General features: G+C 42.1%; 1 protein-coding gene across 1 annotated transcript in view; it reads left to right on the plus strand.

Annotated features, from left to right (window-relative positions):
- Positions 1-21,556, plus strand: part of LOC126481782 (odorant receptor 4-like) — a 103,707-nt gene extending 82,151 nt beyond the window's left edge. The window contains exons 7-8 of the mRNA XM_050105737.1: positions 21,047-21,202; positions 21,500-21,556. Of these exons, the coding sequence (XP_049961694.1) occupies positions 21,047-21,202; positions 21,500-21,556 (213 nt within the window). The remainder of the gene's footprint in view (positions 1-21,046; positions 21,203-21,499) is intronic.
- The last annotated feature ends 627 nt before the right edge of the window (positions 21,557-22,183 follow it).

Consider the following 22,183-nt stretch of genomic DNA (forward strand, 5'->3'; position numbering starts at 1 on the left):
CCACTTATTGTGGCCTCTATAATAAATTCCCCTACCCCTCTTATATATAATTTTAATCAGTTTAGGTATCCACGTTTTCCTTGTTTTTCGATGAACTTTCTGGATGACTTTTTAGACAAGCTTCCTACAAATACTGACACAAATTTCCTATGGAGTATACTGACTTTCTCATTAGCATCTACTTCTACATACACCTCATTCTTTACCAACCCTATTATCTTGTTCTTAAAAAATTGTACTTTGTTGCCATTAATGATCCTCCTTGCTTTTTATGAACATGCCTCAGAGCTGTAAAACTGTTTATTTTCATTAACTGTGCGTCATGATAAGATAGTCCAGTAAAAATTGGGTACATATTAATTAGATGATACATCTCTCATAAGTTGTCTAGTCGGATGTCACTAAGTGAATGACAAATGGCTAAATAATGACACTATAAACCTTCGTTCTTTATTTTTCTTTTTATCTTTCCTCTTTTTAAAATCGAAATTCTACTTCCCACATTTTTTCTTTTCACTTAAGAAGTTCACTTACATCTCCATTTGCTCGTCCATGACAGGCGCTGTGTATCCTAGCGCAGCTGCTTCCAACATCCCCACTGAAATTGCTGTACTGTTGTATCAATGGCAGAAAATTATCGCTCTAGTTGTTCTGAAATTTCCAGATCAGAGAACTTTGCTCAGCTGCTGTCTCCCTTGTTTCTAATATTTTGGAGAATTACTGAAGTAATTTAACTTTTGCCTATCCTGTATATGTATCAGAATTGAGGAGACTATGTTTCATAACAGCAAGTAACCTTTCATGCTTCCTCCTTTTTATATACAAGAGCTGAAAAGAAAAGAACAGTGGTCAGAATTACCAGTTTACGTGCCTTAAGTAAACAATTACAAACATACAGTAATTACATTATGAAAGGAACGAATTACTTTCTGTCACCGTCACACTTAACTGGTTTTTATGATCTGTTATTCCTTGGGCCCTTCATCTTCGCTATGTTTATTTAAAGAGTGACATATTTCATAACATGCTGAGGAGATGTATAAACTTTACGAGACAACTGACAGTAATTCTACCACAGTTAACGTATTTTCACATTAAACCCTCTTAAATATTGTCCATTATGCAACTGTGAACATCAGGCGACGATAATAATAAGAGAAAAACGAAAGAGTGTTCTTTTTTCAGCCAAATTTAATGTGAACTCTTGTTACACTTAAGTAATGTGACATAGTCACTGTGTGTGTGTGTGTGTGTGTGTGTGTGTGTGTGTGTGTGTGTGTTAAACCAGTAATTCCAGACTCAGCAATAAATAAAAATACCACATGTTCAAACTTCCAGGCAAATTAAAATTGTGTGCCGGACCGAGACTCGAACTCGGGACCTTTGCCTTTCGCGGGCAAGTGCTCTATCAACTGAGCTACCCAAGCACGCCTCACGCCCCGTCCTCACAGCTTTACTGCTGCCAGTACCTCGTCTCCTACTTACCAGACTTTACAGAAGCTCTCCTGCGAACCCTGCAGAACTAGCACTCCTGAAAGAAAGGATATTGCGGAGACATGGCTTATCCACAGCCTGGGGGATGTTTACAGAATGAGATTTTCACTCTGCAGTGGAGTGTGCGCTGATATGAAACTTACTGGGAGATTAAAACTGGCAGAAGTAAAGCTGTGAGGACGAGGCGTGAGTCGTGCTTGAGTAGCTCAGTTGGTAGAGCAATTTCCCGCGAAAGGCAAAGGTCCCGACTTCGAGTCTCGGTGCGGCACACAGTTCTAATCTGCCAGGAAGTTTCATATCAGCGCACACTCCACTCCAGAGTGAAAATCTAATTCTGGAAATACCACATGTTATTAATGAAGGAATAAACAACTGTGTACATAATAGTGTTTTCAGTGAGTTAAAATTTAGCAAATCACCATAAATACTGATACAACAGATAATGTTTTAAAAGCAAGCCACTGTGATCTGGGCAGAAGGCCTTACACGCCAGGAATGGAAATGAACAAAGAACTTTTTAAAACTCTGTGCAACTTACAAATATTGAAATATTAAAGGCAAGTCACCACAAACACAGCAGAAGGCATCAGACACCAGGAATGGCAGTAAATAAGGTTTTAAGCCTAACTGCTACAATACAAATACCAAATTAGAATTTTAAGGCAAATGACCACAACACACCTGAAGACCTTACACGCCAGGAATGGCAATAATATAAATAAATTAGAAACCTGCTGTAAAGCAGCAAATACAATAACAAAGATTAATTAAAAAACAAGCAACTCATCACCAAACAGGTGAAATAAGATTATGGTAAACTTTGTAACACAGCCCTTAACATCCACAGAACACACACCACTAGATTAATTCCAGAAGGCGACCAGTACTATTAACTAGACATACACTCCTGGAAATTGAAATAAGAACACCGTGAATTCATTGTCCCAGGAAGGGGAAACTTTATTGACACATTCCTGGGGTCAGATACATCACATGATCACACTGACAGAACCACAGGCACATAGACACAGGCAACAGAGCATGCACAATGTCGGCACTAGTACAGTGTATATCCACCTTTCGCAGCAATGCAGGCTGCTATTCTCCCATGGAGACGATCGTAGAGATGCTGGATGTAGTCCTGTGGAACGGCTTGCCATGCCATTTCCACCTGGCGCCTCAGTTGGACCAGCGTTCGTGCTGGACGTGCAGACCGCGTGAGACGACGCTTCATCCAGTCCCAAACATGCTCAATGGGGGACAGATCCGGAGATCTTACTGGCCAGGGTAGTTGACTTACACCTTCTAGAGCACGTTGGGTGGCACGGGATACATGCGGACGTGCATTGTCCTGTTGGAACAGCAAGTTCCCTTGGCGGTCTAGGAATGGTAGAACGATGGGTTCGATGACGGTTTGGATGTACCGTGCACTATTCAGTGTCCCCTCGACGATCACCAGTGGTGTACGGCCAGTGTAGGAGATCGCTCCCCACACCATGATGCCGGGTGTTGGCCCTGTGTGCCTCGGTCGTATGCAGTCCTGATTGTGGCGCTCACCTGCACGGCGCCAAACACGCATACGACCATCATTGGCACCAAGGCAGAAGCGACTCTCATCGCTGAAGACGACACGTCTCCATTCGTCCCTCCATTCACGCCTGTCGCGACACCACTGGAGGCGGGCTGCACGATGTTGGGGCGTGAGCGGAAGACGGCCTAACGGTGTGCGGGACCGTAGCCCAGCTTCATGGAGACGGTTGCGAATGGTCCTCCCGATACCCCAGGAGCAACAGTGTCCCTAATTTGCTGGGAAGTGGCGGTGCGGTCCCCTACGGCACTGCGTAGGATCCTACGGTCTTGGCGTGCATCCGTGCGTCGCTGCGGTCCGGTCCCAGGTCGACGGGCACGTGCACCTTCCGCCGACCACTGGCGACAACATCGATGTACTGTGGAGACCTCACGCCCCACGTGTTGAGCAATTCGGCGGTACGTCCACCCGGCCTCCCGCATGCCCACTATACGCCCTCGCTCAAAGTCCGTCAACTGCACATACGGTTCACGTCCACGCTGTCGCGGCATGCTACCAGTGTTAAAGACTGCGATGGGGCTCCGTATGCCACGGCAAACTGGCTGACACTGACGGCGGCGGTGCACAAATGCTGCGCAGCTAGCGCCATTCGACGGCCAACACCGCGGTTCCTGGTGTGTCCGCTGTGGCGTGCGTGTGATCATTGCTTGTACAGCCCTCTCGCAGTGTCCGGAGCAAGTATGGTGGGTCTGACACACCGGTGTCAATGTGTTCTTTTTTCCATTTCCAGGAGTGTATATAACCCTTAATGTTGGCATTACAGCGTATTGTAATAAATAATACAATGATAAAACACAAGGACCAGTACGTAAGTTCCTTAAAGGATACTGAGGCAGATTATACCCGAGAAGGCGTGGGCTGGAGGAGCGTTACACTGAACTACTGGCCATCAGACCTGCCCACAGACGGTGCTGCAGGAATCGACCTCTGAGAAGGTCCAGCAACAATCACTTTCGCGAGCGATGAGACACGCAGCCAGAAGTTGCATTCCCTTCACAAGATGGTATCTCAGACTAGTGGAAGTCTAACGAGTGTCTAATGATAATCTTGCTGAAGCTACCTGACGTCCGATAAACCAAATGCAACGATGGAACAATACGACAAAGCCGGAAACGGCGGTCTGCACTACGTCTCCAGAATACTGTGTTTAGAGTGCCTGGAACTACCACCAGAATAGAGGGATCACCAACCGGCCTGCAATCAACAAAGCTGTCAGAATTACGAGCCTTACCAGACACCAGTGGCAAGGTGAGGAAAAGCACACTGCCGTTACATACACTAACCCCCAGGGGAAGTAACTGGCATGTTATCGGCCACCAGGCAAGAAAAATTACCGCTGGTTGAACTTAACAAATTGTAACAAGTTGAACCCAGTAAATGGTAATAAGAAGTCGAGGAAAGCTAATCAGATCCGCCTTCCCCAAGCACTCCACTCGCTGCTCTTCGCCTTGGCGACAGTACGGGCAGCAACACGAACCCAGGTCACTGGAGAATCGCGAGATACCACAGTGGTGGAGGTTTCTCTACTTTGAAATGCACTCATCTTAAAGCTTGCTGGATCCAGTTTGCGACGAGGTCGTGCACCCTCGTGACCACAGCCCTTCCATCCGGCAGTCCATGCGTGCCGCCAGCGGTCCCGGTGCGTTCTGGCACTGCGCAGATCTGGCTCCTCCTGAGTTCCCATCCGAACTGGCCCATTCGCAAGACCCGGAAAAACAACGACGTCGCCCCAAAGATAGGGCAACAGTTAATACATTTCGATAAGCGCCACTGCTGCCACTAGTGGACAGGCAACGCTTGCGAGACCGAGTGGCGCCAGTCAACACGAGAAGGAGACAAAACAACCGCAGCCGTGCCAACTAAACGGTACCGTCTGGCCTCCAACAGAGGGCGGAAACCTACAAACAGCACCAAGGTGAGCCGCAGCATGGCACAGAAACTTTGTATTTCGTGTAACACACGACAATATGTGAATGGTCGAGGTCGGTGTTGACAAGGTGTTCTTGCAATGAGCATACATTCGAAAGAAACTGAGACAATCCCCAATAAAGGAAGCATTTTCTAATGAATGGCAAGTCATAGCTTAAGTGCCACGAAGATGCGTCTATCGAAGATCAGGACAGTGAAACTTTCGCTTTCCAGCTCATCTTCTGCAATGCTACATATGTTTAATTCTGTGCTAACGATACACTGTTAAGATGTTCGTGATTTACTACGTAGATGGTATAGTTACGTATTGCATTTCCAACATATAACCTTAGCTTTCATTATACATTTTACACTGTGGAACGGAACATTTGTGTTTTCCCTAGGAAACATGAACCTGCTAATATCAAGACCGTTAACATTTATGAACCTTCTACTACAATTTCTAACACTAAAAATTCAATCGCAAAGAAGATCATCAAGAAGTGTTAAGTTCGACAGCTTCTACGACCATGTTTCTCCACTGGAACATCCAGTGTACATGACACTCAGGAAGATAATAACGTAGGTCTCTATTATCAATGGAAAATGGTTTAAATGCTGCTGGGTGTACCACCTCATTTTGTAAAAATAAAATTTTTGAAAATGTATAAACTAGAAAATCGACGTTTCGACCGTATTACAACAACCTTCACCAGGACAAGCCCTTCCCTGAGGAAGGCCGTTTAATGTGGGCGAAACGTATATATTTAACTGTTATCATTTTATAAAAAGACGCTGTGCAGCATCGAGAAGAATTTCAATTTTTCAGGAAAATGTTCTTTTCTGCGTCAAAATATGCCCCATATAGCAAATCGTGACAACAACTTGGTATTTATTAGGAGCGTCATGTAGTGACTAAGAGTAAAGCTTGAGAACATGAATTCCTAGTGAAAATTTGTTGTATTTTATCTCTATCATAGGGTCATTAAACCTGTAACGTTTGACCATAACGTTCTAGATTTAGAATAACCTGTTTGGAAGACTGAGTTCGAGAAATAGAGTATGTCTGCGTTTGGTGGTTGAACATTGTAATAGTACCCCTCGCAAAGACTGTGTTGGAGGTATGCGGAATTGTTTCCTACTTGTTTCTGAAATTATATTTCGTGAAGTGTTACCTGATTGTCTGCTTTGAAGAGTATTCTAGTTTGATTGAGATCAATAAAAAATAAGGGATATTTGATGTTATTTAAGTCACTACACAGTTTTGAAAAGATTATCCAAAGGTGCGTTAATTGCCAATACACTAGAAAAGGTGAACCGTCAGCAGAGGTCCGTATGACAGCTCGGGACAATTGGAGTATGGAGCACATGCTACAGACACCATGAAGGTAAGCCCCACATATGATCCATCAACTGCTGCCAGCATCTTTGAGGTACACGTTTGATGAGCCCGCCACGAATTCTTCTCCTTCTTCTGCAGTGCTAATCTTTTCATCTCACAGTGGCAATTGCAACCTACGTCCTCAATTATAGGCTGAATGCATCCAAATCTCTATTTCCCTCTCAAAGTTTTTACCCTCTACATCTCCCTCTAGTACCATGGAAACTATACTCAGATGTCTTAATAGATGTCTTCTCATCCTGTCCTTTCTTGTTGCCACTATTTTCCATATATTGCTTTCCTCATCGATTCTTGCTACTGTTCATTATTGTCGTCTTTCTTCGGTTTACCCTTAGTCCATATTGAGGATTCATTAGACTGCTCATTCCATTCAGCAGATCCTGTATTGCTTATTCGCTTTCACTGAGGGTAGGATTGTCATCAGCGAATATTATCACTGATGTCCTTTCGCCTTGAATTTTAATTCCACTCCTGAACCTTTCTTATATCTCCGTCATTGTTCTTCGATTTATAGATTAACAGTAGGGGAAGACTATAGGCTGTCTTACAGCCTTTTTAATCCGGGAACTTCTTTCTTGGGCTCCAGTCTTATTGTTGCCTCTTGGATCTTGTACATTTTGTGTGTTATACGTCTTTCCCTGCAGCTTATCGTTATTTTTCTCAAAATTTCGAATCATTTGACATTGAAATTGCTTGTCTCAGGTCGACAAATCCTATGGCCGTGTCTTGATTTTCCTTCAGTCATGCTTTCATGATCAACTGCAAAGCCAGAACTGCCTCTGGTGCCTTTACCTATTCTTAAGCCAAACTGATCGATATCCAAGCGGTCCTCAGTTTTTCTTTCCATTCTTCTCTATATTGTTCTTGGCAGCAACTTGGATGTATCAGTTATTCAGCTGCTTGTGCGACGATTCCCGCACTTGTCGGCTCTTGCTCGCTTTGGAGTTGTGTGGATGATGTTTTCCCGAAAGTCTGGTGGTATACTGCCTGTCCCATAATTTCTACACACCAAAGTGAATAGCCGGCCGCGGTGGCCGAGCGGTTCTAGGCGCTTCAGTCCGGAACGGTCTGACTGCTACGGTCGCAGGTTCGAATTCTGCCTCGGGCATGGATGTGTGTGGTGTCCTTAGGTTAGTTAGGTTTAAGTAGTTCTAACTTCTAGGGGACTGATGACCTCAAATGTTAAGTCCCATAGTGCTCAGAGCCATTTGAACCATTTTGAACCAAAGTGAATAATTTTTTTCCATTTTCCCGATGATCTTAGAAACACCGATGGAATGTTACCCATACCTTCCAAAGCTCTTTTCAATTCTGTTTCTAACACTGGATCTCCTATCTCTTCCCTGTCGATTCCTGTTTCCTCTTCAGTCACGTCATCAGATAAGTCCTTCTTCCCTGTCGACTCCTGTTTCCTCTTCAGTCACGTCATCAGATAAGTCCTACCTTTCACAGAGACCTTCACTGTACTCTTTCCACCTATTTGCTCTCTTCTCTGCAATTAACAGTGGAATTCTCACTGCGATCTTAATGTTATCACTCTTGCTTTTGATTTCACAAAAGGTTGTTTTGACTTTTCTGTATGCTGAGTCAGTCCTTCGAACAATCACTTCTTTTTCGATTTCTTCATATTTTACATGCAGCCATTTCACTTCAGCGTCCCTGCTTTCTGTTGGTTTCATTATTAAGTTAGGTATTCCTGTATTTCCCTGAACATTTCTGTACTTCCTTCTTTCGTGGATCAACTGAAGTATTTCTTCTGTTAACAATAGTTTTTTTGCAGGTACCTTCCTTGTATCTACGTTTTCCTTTCCAACTTCTGTGACTACTCTGTTTAGAAATGTTCACCGCCCTTCAACTGAATTGCCCACTGAGATACTCATTACCACAGCATCTATAGCCTCAGACATCTTCAAGTATATCTCTTCATTCCATATCACTACCATGTCCCACTTCTTTGTGCATTGATTCTTCCTGTCTAGTCCTTAAACTTCAGCCCAGTCTTCATCATTACTTTACTGTGATCTGAGTCTGTATCTGTCCCTTGGTACACCTTACAATCCAATATCTGATTTCGATGTCTCTGCCTGATCATCATGTAATCTAACTGGAATTTTCTCATATCTCCCGGCCTTTTCCAAGTATACCTCCTGCTCTTGTGATTTTTGAACATAGTATTCATTATTACTATTTGATAATTAATGCAGAACTCAATTACTCTTTCTCTTCTCTCGTTCCTGCCACCAAGTCCATATACTCCTGTAACCCTTCTACTCTTTCCCATACAATTGCATACCAGTTCCCAAAGACTACTAAATTTTTATATCCCTATATCTACCGAATTACTCGTTCAGTATCCTCACATACTTTCTTTCTCTCTCTTCATCTTTTGCTTGCGGCGTCGGCATGTACACCTGAACTGTTATTGTCGATGTTAGTTCGTTATTGATCACAGTGAGAGCAACATATCACTGAACCGTTCGCAATAACTGAGTCATGTCCTACCTTCCTATTCACAACGAATCCTACTCCCATTATACTATTTTCTGCTTATCTGATCAGAAGGTCTAGTTTCCATTTCACTTCACTGACACTCAGTATATAAGCCTCAGCATTTCCCTTTTAAGATTTTTTAGCTTCCCTACCACAGTCAAACCTCTGACATTTTATACCTCCATTCGTAGAACGTTACTCTTTTATTGATTATTCAGTGTTTTGGCCATGGTCACCTCCCCTAATAGAGACTGCAAAAAATTGTCACTCCAGAGGAGTACTCTGAACTGTCCATGATGGAGTGGTTAGTGCTGGAGTGTCGTTTTTTTTCTCTTGAAACATGGCTGCCTTTTAGGGGAGCAGAAATTCTGAATATTGCATTCAAATTCTTAAAATCCTGATCACTTACATAAAGAGCTTCTGCACTTTGTGAGAACTGAAGTGCGGTGTGTCATTAGTGGCAACACATCTTTTCCCTCACCATGAAATTTGATCGCTATGTGAACAATATAGCGCAGTGTTTTCAGAGAAACAACAACCGACAAGGGGACCTTTAGTTATATCATGTAGGGCAATGTAATAGTGTAAACTACTAATGAATGTGTGGCAGTATTATGAGGTGTTTTCGATTATAGGTTGGCTACTGTCACACGAAACGAGACAAGGGTAGACCATTCAACTGTACAGACTGGTCGGAATCCTTGTTAGTAAGTTAATAAATTAAAATAATGGAGGAACTTTTTTAGATATATACATAGAATTACGACTAATCTTGTTTAAAATAGCATCATGATCCGTGTGATAGATCATGAGACTTTTCAGTTTTAATTCAGCACTGAAATTAGAATTCGTGGGACTGCATGTAAGCAGGAGAGGGTGGGATCGCGCCTTAGGACGCCACATCATCATAGTGGGCTGGACAATGTGGTTACAGAAAGTTTCGGAGAGAGCCAGAGGGCTGCAAAAGGCACAAACGAAAAGTAAGACGAAATGTTCGAGTACCAGCACCCCTTGTCAAGCAGCAGACAAATGATCACATAATTTGATTTCACACATTCACATAATCCTATGAATGTTTAAGCATGAGGTTGGCGAATGTTTTTTGCACGAAGGTGATGGACTTGAGCGAGATGGATGCGGGCAAGTATTTGATGTACAGCTTTGTTCGTCGTTCCTTGTTGGCTTTGCAAGTGTGTGTTGCTGTTGTGGAGGTCCCATAATGGAATGGAGCTGTGAGTGCAGAATCTCGTGGTTTATTGGCTTCGTATGCGTGAAAGTCATCGTTATATATCACTGAAAGCGGTCGTTTTTCGTTGTAATACTTCGCAGTCGACTAGTTTACAATAGGATAGGGATTTGGGAAAGTATGTCGTCTATTCCTCACCCATCTTCTTTCTTGGTCTCAATCTTGCGAATCTTCAACTTCTGTTTTTCCTGCTTTTTCTCTGCTTCTTACTTGCTTCTTGGTTCTTCTCTGGCAGGATATGGAAATATTTATTGATAACTAGTCGCTTTGAAGTCCTCCTCTTAGTAACAGTTTGATAAATTGTTTGGGCATGTCATTTTTACTTTGTGGACGTTTTCTTCAGTTTTGTGCATCAGTGTGCTGTTTAATAGCAGTAGTGTGACTTTTACACGTATATATTTTTTCCCAGTGGTGGCTTGCCCAAGCGGTCTTCTCGTCAGGCCGTTTTCTGCTCACTCCGATGAGTCAGGGCGTTCGGAGACCCTTCTGGCGTTTGGTGTCCTGTCATGTCTCTGCAGGGTTCCGCCACTGTGTGGTTCCCTGTTCTGTCCCAGCAGGGTTCCGCCACCCTGTGGTTCAGCTTGGCAGCAGATTTATTTACTGCCCACTTCAGCTACCCTCTGTTGCTCTTGCTGTCCTTTCCCTTCTCTCGACGCTTCTGCCTTGCTAATTACGTCCTTTTCTTTCTTGAAACTTCTCGCGTTGCAACTTGTGGGTCGTTGCATCTGATCTTTGCTGGAGTTTTTACAATCGTTCTTACAAAAAGTTTTACTTATAATCATCTAACACATGTCTAGTACCTACATTGTTTTACGCCTTCTTAAAAAGCTTTACAAATTTCAGCGCCCTTTCCATGTTACAATTCTAAGATATTTCGAGTCTTAATGTCTACAAGAATCCTCAAATTCGTTTTTTATTTTTGTCTAGTGTTGTGGTGTATAGCATTTTAGTATTTCATGCTGTTAGACTATCTACGCTTTATCCCTTCACCTTAATCTATGGTACTATTGGTGTTATTTTTGTTTTTGTTTTTATTGAAACTACTTTCTTTTTCCCACCTTCCTCTCTCCTCATTCTTCTTTCTCCTGGCAATCTTATCGGTAACATAATCTTGAAATATTGTGCTGATTATTTACAAGTAATAAAATTAATCTTCAAACTTTTTGATATGGCTCACATGGTGAAGTCCTAAGGTTTTGCCTGTTTTTGGGTTCATTAGTTCCACAGCATTATCATGAGCAATTCAGCTAATTATGACAGGTCCTTTGTATGCAGCGTAAAACTATGTATTTTGTGTTTCTGTTTGCTGGAGAGATGGTGTGTTTTTACAAATACTTTCTGTCCTACTGAGAATGTTCTTTTAATTGCTGTTCTATCTCCTGTTTCTCTTCTTTTAATGGCTGCCTTTCTGATGTTGGAGAGTGCTGTTGCTGTGACTTGTTTGTGCTGTCTACGTGGTACAATAGGAAATCCAACATTTTCTCTGGTTATGTTTGGGGGTTCAGTATTTTTAAGTACAGTAACTGGAGGTAGCAGTGTAGTGCTATGTGGCATTTCATTTACTACTTCTTGAAAATCTATAAGATATATATCCCAAGTGTTGTGTCTTTTGCCTGCATATAATTGGCATAAAGTGCCTATGTCCTTCATAGATCGTTCTGATGGATTTATGCTAGGTTTGTACTTAGATATGTAGATGGGTTATATTTTGTGTTGTTTTAACGTGTTCTGCCATTGCACTGACTTGTATTGTGGGCCATTATCCGAAATTATTCGTTCCACTCGACCTACTTGTCTGAGAAAATCTTGTCTAAATGCTTTACTTATATTAAGACCAGTTGCCCGTTTTAATGGTGTCAAGGTAACATATTTAGAAGTAAGTTCCAAAACGACAAATATGAAAACATATCCATTTTTTGTGCATGGGAGGGGCCTCATCAAATCTGTTGCAGCTATTTGTTTTAATCTTTTAGAGATTATTGGAAACATAGGTGGCTTGGTTTGGAAAGTGACTTGTTTAGCCCTCATACATTTTTTGCATTTCACTAATACTGTTCTAATTTGCCTTTACATATTAGGAAAATTGCTTGTTTGTTTTATTTTTAAAAAGCATTTCTTTGATCCAAAGTGGCCATTACTTAAATGTGTATACCATATGTACTTATTAATTAGTTCATCTGGGATATAAATTAACCATTCATTCGTTGCAACATTTCGTCTAAAAAATAAAACATTGTTTTTTACGAGATAGTGCTGTTGAATGTCTGGAAAATCCTTACTTCTCCACTTGTGTTTGATTCCTAGTATTTCGGTATCCTTGTCCTGTTCTCTGCCTATGTTTTTCAATGCTGTCATAATGTAGTTTTCGAAAGGTACTTGTTTCATATAGTACATTGTAAACTGGTCTTCTGCTGCTTCCAAACTTATGTTATTGGATGCACCCTGTGGACATCGTGATAAAGCATCTGCTAATACATTCGCTGGTCCTGGTATGTGTGTAATAGTGAAGTCAAATTCTTGTAGTATTAACGTCCATCTGGCTAACCTCCCGTGAGTTAGTTTGGCGGATAACAGAAATTCTAATGCTTTGTGGTCAGTGTATACTTTTGTTTTTCTTCCGAATAGGAAGTATCGAAAACGTTGGAAGCCCCATACAATGGCCAATGCTTCCAGCTCCGTTACTGAATAGTTTTTCTCGCTTTTTGTGAGTACCCGACTGGCAAATGCAATTGTTCTATATGATCTTAGCCCTGCCTGTTCGTATTCTTGGAATAAAACAACTCCTAAACCTGTTTTCGCGCTATCAGTGGCCATACAAAACTTTTGTGTTAGATCAGGATGTGCTAAAATCGGTGCTGTTGTTAGAGCGTTTTCACTTTTAAAAATTCTTCATTGGCTTGTTGATCCCATACCCATGGCGTGTTTTTTCCAGTCAATGCACATAGGCGTGGTGTTGCGAGAGAGTCGATCCAAATAAATTTTTTATAGAATCCTGTGAGACCTAGAAATCCTCTGAGAGTTTTCTTATTATATGGAGTACACAATTCTTTGACTGCCGTTAGTTTTTCTGGGTCGGGCATTACCCCTTTCTCTGAATTTATAGGGTGGCACTCTAAATGGTTTGTGCTGTTTTACTTCAAACTTGTACTGAAAGTGTTTAATACTGCCAGTCTTAGGTAAAAATACCTCTGCTTTATCTAGTAAAATACTCTCTAATTATATTTTACTGTGTTCCGAAATACCTTGAACTTCTTACAATTTTTCGTCGATTTCTTTATGGACTTCTAACATGAGCTGAGGCGATTCCCCCTTTTGTGCATACCATTCTAATTCTTCATCCTCTTTCTCTCGCGTCATTCTTGTTTGTTTATAACTGGTATTTCTTCTAATTTTAGCTTTTGATCAAAGAGAAGTGTGACATTCTCGAATGTTACGCTACCTTTCCCCATATCTATTATCGCTTCGATCTTTTGACCTTGACACGAAAGAGTTAACCTTGTTTGTCTCGTAACTTCCGCAGCATTGTTTCTAATAGGACCTCTTACTTTAATCTTACGTGTTTTCAGAACTGGCAATTCCTCATTGGCATTACACTGCATGAATAAATTTTCTGAGATCGCAGTCAATTCACTTCCGCTATCAATTACAATATTGACTGGGATATGCTTTACCATGGCCTTCACAATTGGTTGAATTTGAAAGGGTTGGTTCTGTTCTTCTTCTTCTTGCATCAACGAATCCTCCACTGAATCATACATGAGTCTTTTTAGGAATTTCCCTTGTGAATTCGAACTTTCTGTAGGATAAGCTACGACTGCTACTTCTCTCTCTTTTATTTCCTCTTCTCTATTTCTTCCTTCATTTACGCTTTTTTCATCATCCTCTACTTTTTCCTCATCCTCGTCTGTCTTCTACGTCTTCGTCGCTACTTCCACATAATCGCATCTAAATGCTCTAATTATCGCTTCATAACTTCCTTCATTATATACGTTGGGTTGTGTGCCCACTCGTAACTTATTTTCAACTTCTGTCGACTGCGCATTATCCTCATTGAATTCGCTTTCCCTGGTTTCCATCTCAAATAGCTCTGCAATACTCATTACTTCGTCCTTTCCTCCTACATTCGTTGTGCATGCCTCTGGTAATTCATCTTCCTCGTCAGTATTCTCCCAATTAATTTCGTCGCAACACGATATTGTTATTTTCTTGTCTTCGTTTTCATCTGGTCCCTGCGGATTTGTTTCTTCCTTCTTCTCTTCTCGTGATAAGATTTTTACTTCTCTGTTCAAGGTGCTGCAATTGTCCTGAGTCGGTGCGTCATTCTCTTTGGCATTGGCGCTTAGCTGTCAATTCGAACGTTTATCGGTGTTTGATGGTCTTTCCTCCACCTCTTCTATCTGTAGTCTCTTTTCTTGTTCAGCTTGTTGATAGTGGTTTCTTTGTTGATAATTTGTCGGTCTATTGTTTCTCCAGTTCCCGTTCCGGTTGTCGTTATTCCCACTGTAATAGTTTAGGCCGTTCCTGGGTGAATTATAGTTATTGCCATATTCTCTTCTAAATCCATAACCGGTTCTTTGTTGAAATCCATTGTCGTTTCTTGGTGCGAAGTTATCACATGGTTCGTAATTATTGTTTCTTCGTACTGTGTCTTGTGGATTCCACTGTTTTTTGCTTTCGTTTTCACGTGCGCTTCGTCTTTTTGTTGCGTCATCTTCCGAAAATATGAACTCTAGTTCCCTTAGAATACCTTTCAATGCTTCGACGTCAATGCCTCCACGACCTACTAATGATTGCTGGTATTTCAATGGTAGCTTCATCGCGCATAATTTAATCAACTCTCCGTCACTGTGTGGTACATCTAAGCATTGGTTTTTCTTTGCCATTAATTCGAAAAATTTCACGGGACTTTTCTCTCCTGAATTTTCAAAATATGGGTTCTGTAATAATTCGTACTTCACTCTGTTCTGTGCTTCGCTGGACCAATATCGTGAGAGAAACTTCTCTCTGAAATCGTACGATCGGCATGTCGCTCCAACATTCTGCATGGTTTCTGCGACTGTTCCTGACATGTGTGCACATATAAAGACTAATTTGTGTGCTAGCGTCCAGTGTTCTGGTAATCCTACTCAGAATTGATCAATAAAAGTTCGTGGATGTAATGAGTTTCCTTCTCGAAAGTGTTGAAATTTTCTGACTGTGAGGAAATGATCGTTGTCGTACTTCGTCATAGTTCCATATGAAATTCGCGATTTTTCGCCACTTTTGATTCTGATCATTTCTCCCGTCGTTCTTTCCGGTTGTGGTAGATCCATTGGATATTGTCCACTGTAACTTTCGCCTACCCTTGCGTAGTATCGTTGGAGTGGTACGCAATAATTTTCTTCCATCGGTTGCGAACGTGTAGCTGTATGCATTGCACTGTACTCTTCGCGACCTGGCTTTCCATTGTCAGGTATTGGTTCGGTATCTTGTCTGACTAACCTTGCTGCTTCATTGCACGATCCAAACTGTCTTGAAACATACATTTGTGGTTCCTTATGTGTTTGTGATGACGTTTGTTCATCAAGAATTTCGAAACGTGTTTGTTGCTGTGCAGGCTGTCCGATTTCACGTATGTTACTTTCCGCCCTTGATTGGAATCGAAAATGCATGATATCTTCGTTAATTGCTTGTTTTTCCGGTGCTGTTACAGATACGGATGTGGTTGCAGACTCAGTGCTTGTTCGATCCTGTTCACTACGATCTTCAATGGTTTGCAACAACTCTGTTCGCAATTTCTGAAATTGTCGCTTCGTTTGCGCTTCTATTTTGTCTATGCGGTTATCATATCTTTTCAGCGCTGCTTTTGTGATACATTTTTGTAGCACACTGTTTTCAACAATTTCACGCGCTGTACCTGCTGCTTGTCTAGTAATTTCGTTTATCTGTTTCTTTAGTTTCTTGACTTCTCCCTGGGTGTTGTTACGTAATGTTTTGATCTCGTCCTGAATGTCATTACGCAATGTTTGTACGACCGCTTGTACCCTGTTAGTAAGTTTCCTATCACTTCTCGACATTCTTTTGCCTCGTCTTCAATATGACTTAGGTGTAACTGAATTTTTTTGTTTTGTTCTTTAATCTCACGCATTTGTCTCGTGGTTTCTGCATTCTGAATTTGAATTTGGTTCGCTATGTCTTTATTTTGCCTTGTCATGGTTTCCGTAATTTGTTGTAATAATTCTGCCAGATTAGTGGGTCTTATTGCGTTTTCTTCCGACGTCCTACGCTCTGTGTTTTCGCCCAAGTGTTGGTTCGCAACGCATTGCATTAAACTGTGCTGTGACACGTTTCTGCTCGCATTCCTTGTACTCTGTGGTGAGGGAGCTCTGATTACTTGTACTATGGGTCCTACGTATTCAAGACGCAAGTTAGAATCCTCATCGACTGTCTCTCTACTTTCCTGCTCCTCTGTCGTATGCTGACTTATGTTTTCTATGCCTTGACGTACATTATCCTCGTTATGGTGCGTTATATGTCCTATTTCTCGCGATACTGCATCGTCTGTTGTACTGTCCTCTATTCTCTGTCCATTTTCATGCTGGGTCTCTACCTCAATTCGGTCAAGGTCTCGGTCTGCCATTGCTAATCCCACGCGCCCTACTTCGAGTCAACATGCGCTCATACGATCTCACGCATTTCATAAACTTTTTGTTCACACGACTTGACGCTTATTATACCCAAGACTGACAATCCATTCACTTACTTGTTGGGTCAGAACCAACTTGTCAACGATGTATCCGCCACCTGTGCGCTTGCATTGAGGAGAAAACTTAATTCTAACAATTTTTAAAATTCATAACTTAATTATGCTATTGTCTCTGCTAGAATATCTCACTATCTATCGCTGCAGCTACTGTTTTCAACTATTTATGCCTTTCAAAAAAAAAATTTTTTTATTACGACAATTTTTTAACAGAATATTTTTCTGACCTGGTTAGGCATGTGGTCGACCTTCAATCATGGTATTATACCATCCTGGCAGGGTCGCCATTTTCTAACATTCTGCATGGTGTCTGTTGTTCTATATTGTGTCTCCCTACCACTTTCGCGCAACAACGCTCTGAGCGTGTATTTTAGGGAATTGGCTCGTTTGAACCTGGGACCTGTTGCTGGTAAGGAGACGTCAGACCACACATGACATGTAGAGTTCAGAAGGGTTCAGTGAGACTAGCGATGATATCAGCGTCAGCTCCACTGCACTCCCTGTAAAAGAATCTTAATACTAACTAAATTTAGTGGAAGGGGTTCAAGGCTTTCCTATTTTTAGTTAGCTGGTAAAATAACGTCGAAAAAGCAGTTAAGTTTACCATTGGAAATTTTATTCTACTCACAAAACATTGTTTATAAATTGCACTGTTAATAAAAGGAAATATTTAATACAGGATGGTAAAAACCAACTGCGTTCAACAAAAATGTGAACGAATATTCCCTGAATGGGTTTCCAAGTTCTACAATGGATCGAAGGATGACCTATGCCATATCACATCTATAATCTAGGTTTAAATTAAGTTTCACAAAAGAGAAAACTATCGAAATGGTCTACAGTGACCCTTAATTATCTTTAATTACTTATCTAACTTGTCGTAAATTACAGTGGCTGATGTGGCTTCTCAATAACTATATAACAGAAAAATCATCGTGTTTCAGATTTTTACTTCAAGTGGCAAATGTGAACACCATGAGCTTTAATTGACGATCGACACTAGTATTGCGCAAAAAGGGGGTGTAACAGATGAGACTTCTGCAGTTCTGAGTGAAGCTTTATGCGGCATCAAGTGCGTTCATTACCTAGTCGGTGTTCGTCAGGGGGCGGCGGGCAGCACAGCTCCGCTCACCTCGCCGTCTCGGAAGCAACTCTCTCCTAACTTCTCCTTACTACAATTTACCGAAGTTCGTTTAAAAAAAAATATCTGGCTGTGTTTTCATCTGACCAATCAGGGTCTCAATGTTAACCTTAAGCTCCGCCTACAAAAATTCTGTCTATCCAATGAGAAACGTTATACTTGTCGTGGTGGGGCAATGTTTTTAAAGTTTGCAACGTAACAGAGACGCAAAAAAGTCTCACGCTAAAACTTGCAGCTGGTGTGGTCCTTTTAGTGTTATTGTAAGATCTATACTGTTCTTCTGGAGGGCTCTATCTTTCAACATGGGCTGGGTTCAAATGGCTCTGAGCACTATGGGACTTAACTTCTAAGGACATCAGTCCCCTAGAACTTAGAACTACTTAAACCTAAGGACATCACACACACCCATGCCCGAGGCAGGATTCGAACCTGCGACCGTAGCGGTCTCGCGGGACCAGACTGTAGCGCCTAGAACCGCTCGGCCACCTCGGCCGGCAACATGGGCTGGGGGGGGGGGGGGTGGTCCTGACGTAACAGAGACGCGAAAAAGTCTCACGCTAAAGTTGCGGCTGGGGTAGCCCTTTTTGTGTTATCCTAAGATCTATACTGTTCTTCTGGAGGGCTCTAGCTTTTAACATGAGCTGGGGGGTGGTCTTAGCGGTTAACTGGCGACGTGGGTGTCCGTCCCTTATCGTAGGGCCTTCTAGCTTAACACGGTTCTGCTCTCAGCTTCGGTTCTCGTTTCTCCGTTCGGAACTGCGTCTGTCTCACGGTGGGAAGGTATGACATGCATTTAGACATTCTTGTGTTAGTCTGTGGTATGCCATTTGCTCACTCGTTACTCGTATTACTTTGGTTAATTTAATGTCACGATTTATTCGGAGCTATGTGATATACTACTGGATTTGCTTATCATGTCAGGGTTTTCGTGGAAGGTGTTGGATTTGCCTGACACCTTACAACATTACAAGCAGCGACAGGCGGGCGCGGACGGCAGAGAGAGCACACAGCGCCCAGCGCCCTCTGGGCATAAATACTGGACAAGATCCTCCAATACGGCAGTCTCAGGTAGCACCTGAAGAAGGCAACGAGTTGCGTGGCCGAAATATTGTGCCAGAACAACACAAACATCCGGCAGTAGACCCAATTATTCGACATGTCAAGATCTCGCCGGGAAAGCCTGAAGAGCTACAGGAACATCTTGGTTTCTCAGGTAGGAAAACGTTTGACGAACTTTGAAGAGGTAACAGATTCTTTCGCAGGAGGGAAAGCACGCCTTGTAAATCTGTAGCAAGATGAGAGAGAAAAACATGCTGAGATCTAAGGATTGAAGAAATGTGTACTGTCTTCCCTGTCTCTTGTCTTTACTGGTCACTCAAAAGAGAAAGTTATTAGCTAACTGGCAACAAAGAGTGCAATTTTCTGAAGAGTTCTTATTCTCCTGGTTACAAGTAACCCCACCCAGTACTAAATGTGAGTTTTGTTAAGGAGTGTAGGATGTCAAACCGGCCGACTGGAAGCAGGAGAGGCACCTCAGGACATTTTAATTTCCACTGTCCTGAGTATAGTTTTGATGGTTTCTATTACGAAATAGACACGTTGGAATTCCACCGAGCGAAATACAGTGACGTGTGACAGAAGAATGGTGTTTGGAGTGGAGTGGCACTGCACTTTGACACACTTAAGACCAAATAACGTGTCTCACATTTCCTCGAACATACGTGTTTTATAAATGACACTCTTCAGAAAGATGTGCCCTGCAAAATGAACGACGGGAGAAATGATCGAGTTTTTTTCAAATTTTTGACGTCCTGCCATAAACGCTCAAAGGGGGGGGGGGGGGGGGGAGGTGTCACTATCAAGTTTTCATCCCGGTTCGGAAATATCGTAGATCCGGAATTGACCGCTTTCCAAGTCTTAGTGTAGTCACGCAGGGCTTAGTGAGGTGCCCACTGAAGTCAAACCACAGTGTCTCGACCAGGTAAAGCCTCAAGTGTCTAAAGGTAGGTGTGTGTCGAAATTATGTCTCGCATCCGAGTTGGATTGCCACTTATCGTCACATGCAAGTTGTGTGATATTACATCCCAGAACGAAATGTTAGCTCGTTTCTTCCTCTTGGTGTAAGCTAGTTTCTTGAACCTGAAATTGATAAACCTATTCTTAAAATAACCGAAAGGATGTCAACCGCGTTGCAGCATCATACACAGGCTCTCAACTAAAAAAAACTTCCTGGCAGATTAACACTGTGTTCCTGACCGCGACTCGAACTCGGGACCTTTGTCTTTCGCGGGCAAGTGGTCTACCAACTGAGCTACCCAAGCACGACTGAAGTTCCGTCCTCACAGCTTTCTTCCAGGAGTGCTAGTCCTGCAAGGTATGCAGGAGAGCTTCTGCGAAGTTTGGAAGGTAGGAGACGAGATACTCACGGAATTAAAGCTATGAGGGTGGGGCGTGATCGAGCTTGGGTAGCTCAGTTGGTAGAGCACTTGCCCGCGAAAAGCAAAGGTCCGAGTTCGAGGCTCGGTCCGGCACACAGTTTTAATCTGCCAGGAAGTTTTATATTAGCGCACACTCCGCTGCTGAGTGTAAATTTCATTGTGGCTCTCAATTTTACTAATGAGAATTTTCAGTATTCCAAAGCCCACTGCTCTTGTCGTTCATGTAGAGCGATAAATACAGCCATGTACAGTATCATCAGAAAAATAGCCTTCAGAATTTCTTTCCAACAGCTCAGAAGAAATACGTATTTGTATTACATATATATAAACAAAAAGTCAGAGTCAATTCAGCAGCTACTAGTATAAACACTAAAAATTACATGCGCTCTTTGGAAATATCACCACATTCTCCACTATAAACCGCTCTTAATGTATTTACTCGTTCTGGATATGTTTCGGGAGGCCTGTCTTGGCTGCCTCAACCTGTATTTTCAAAAATCTGAGCAAAACGATACTGCCTACTGATGACTAAAAGTGACACCACCAGAAAAATCACACGATGCCATTTGTGATTTCACTTTTCCGTTATGTTTGCAGAGCGAGCGCCTGCAGGTGTCTGCGTACAGCTGCGACTGGACTGGGGGATCCCCGCGTTTTCTTAGAGAGCTGCGTATCTTCCTATGCCGCACTGGACGTCCCCTGATGCTAACCGCCAGCAAGTTCTACACCATCACCAGGGAGACATTCCTACTGGTCAGTCTTCTAGAGAATAACCATATGGTAGAAAATTTCACGTCTTTAAAAGTATATAGCAATACACTAAAGTGAAATACAGATTTATTTGAAGTCCGATTTCTGTCAGTTTAAATACAATAATTTCATATATTCTCATGACTCCTCCACCTGCAGGAGTAATTATTGACGGTTCATTGTTATATATGAAAGCTAATTTTTGTGAACAAAAGATAGACAATCTTGCTGTAAAGTTTTGTCGTGATGAGTGATATCTCTACTGTACTAAATTTAATTATTCCTGTGTTTCTTTTACAGCTGATAAATGCTTCCTACTCCTACTTCGCGTTGCTGAATCAGCTGAATTCGGAATAGTCAACACCAGTGAGCATCTGTGTGGCTGCAGTATGTGGTAGTAGTAGTCATTACTACCTCAATGAATGGCACCGACCAGGAAATCATACTATTTGTTTTTCTGTGAACATTATAGTCTAGAAGAAAGAAACGAGACTTTGGATATATGGGTTGGTAGCAAACCTGTAGCTCGCATTGTGTAGGAAATGTATGCACCAGCTAGAATAAAACAGATTTCACATTAGCACAGCATTGTCTAGAAGGCAACCGCAAGTAATCCGTACTACTGAAATACTGCACTGAGGCCACAGAGAGAGACAACGTGTACTTTGACACCTTTGAATATTGTAAATTAAAGGTAAAGGCTTGAAGTCCACCCAGAACTACTACTGTACGACCAGTATTGTATACCGGCTCTGCAAGAATATTTAAAGAAAAGTCAATTAATCCTTTCCCTTTTGACATCCATCCTCTGCTGTTCAGATATAATTTGTACTGAAATGAAATGCCGTGTGGTTAGGGCCTCCGGTCGGGTAGGCCGGTCGCCTGGTGCAAGTCTTTTGAGTTGATGCCACTTCGGCGACTTGCGTGTCGATGGGCATGAGATGATGATGCTAGGACAACACAACACCCAGTCCCTAAGAGGAG

Source organism: Schistocerca serialis, chromosome 5 (assembly GCF_023864345.2).
Source record: "Schistocerca serialis cubense isolate TAMUIC-IGC-003099 chromosome 5, iqSchSeri2.2, whole genome shotgun sequence".
NCBI lineage: Eukaryota > Metazoa > Arthropoda > Insecta > Orthoptera > Acrididae > Schistocerca > Schistocerca serialis.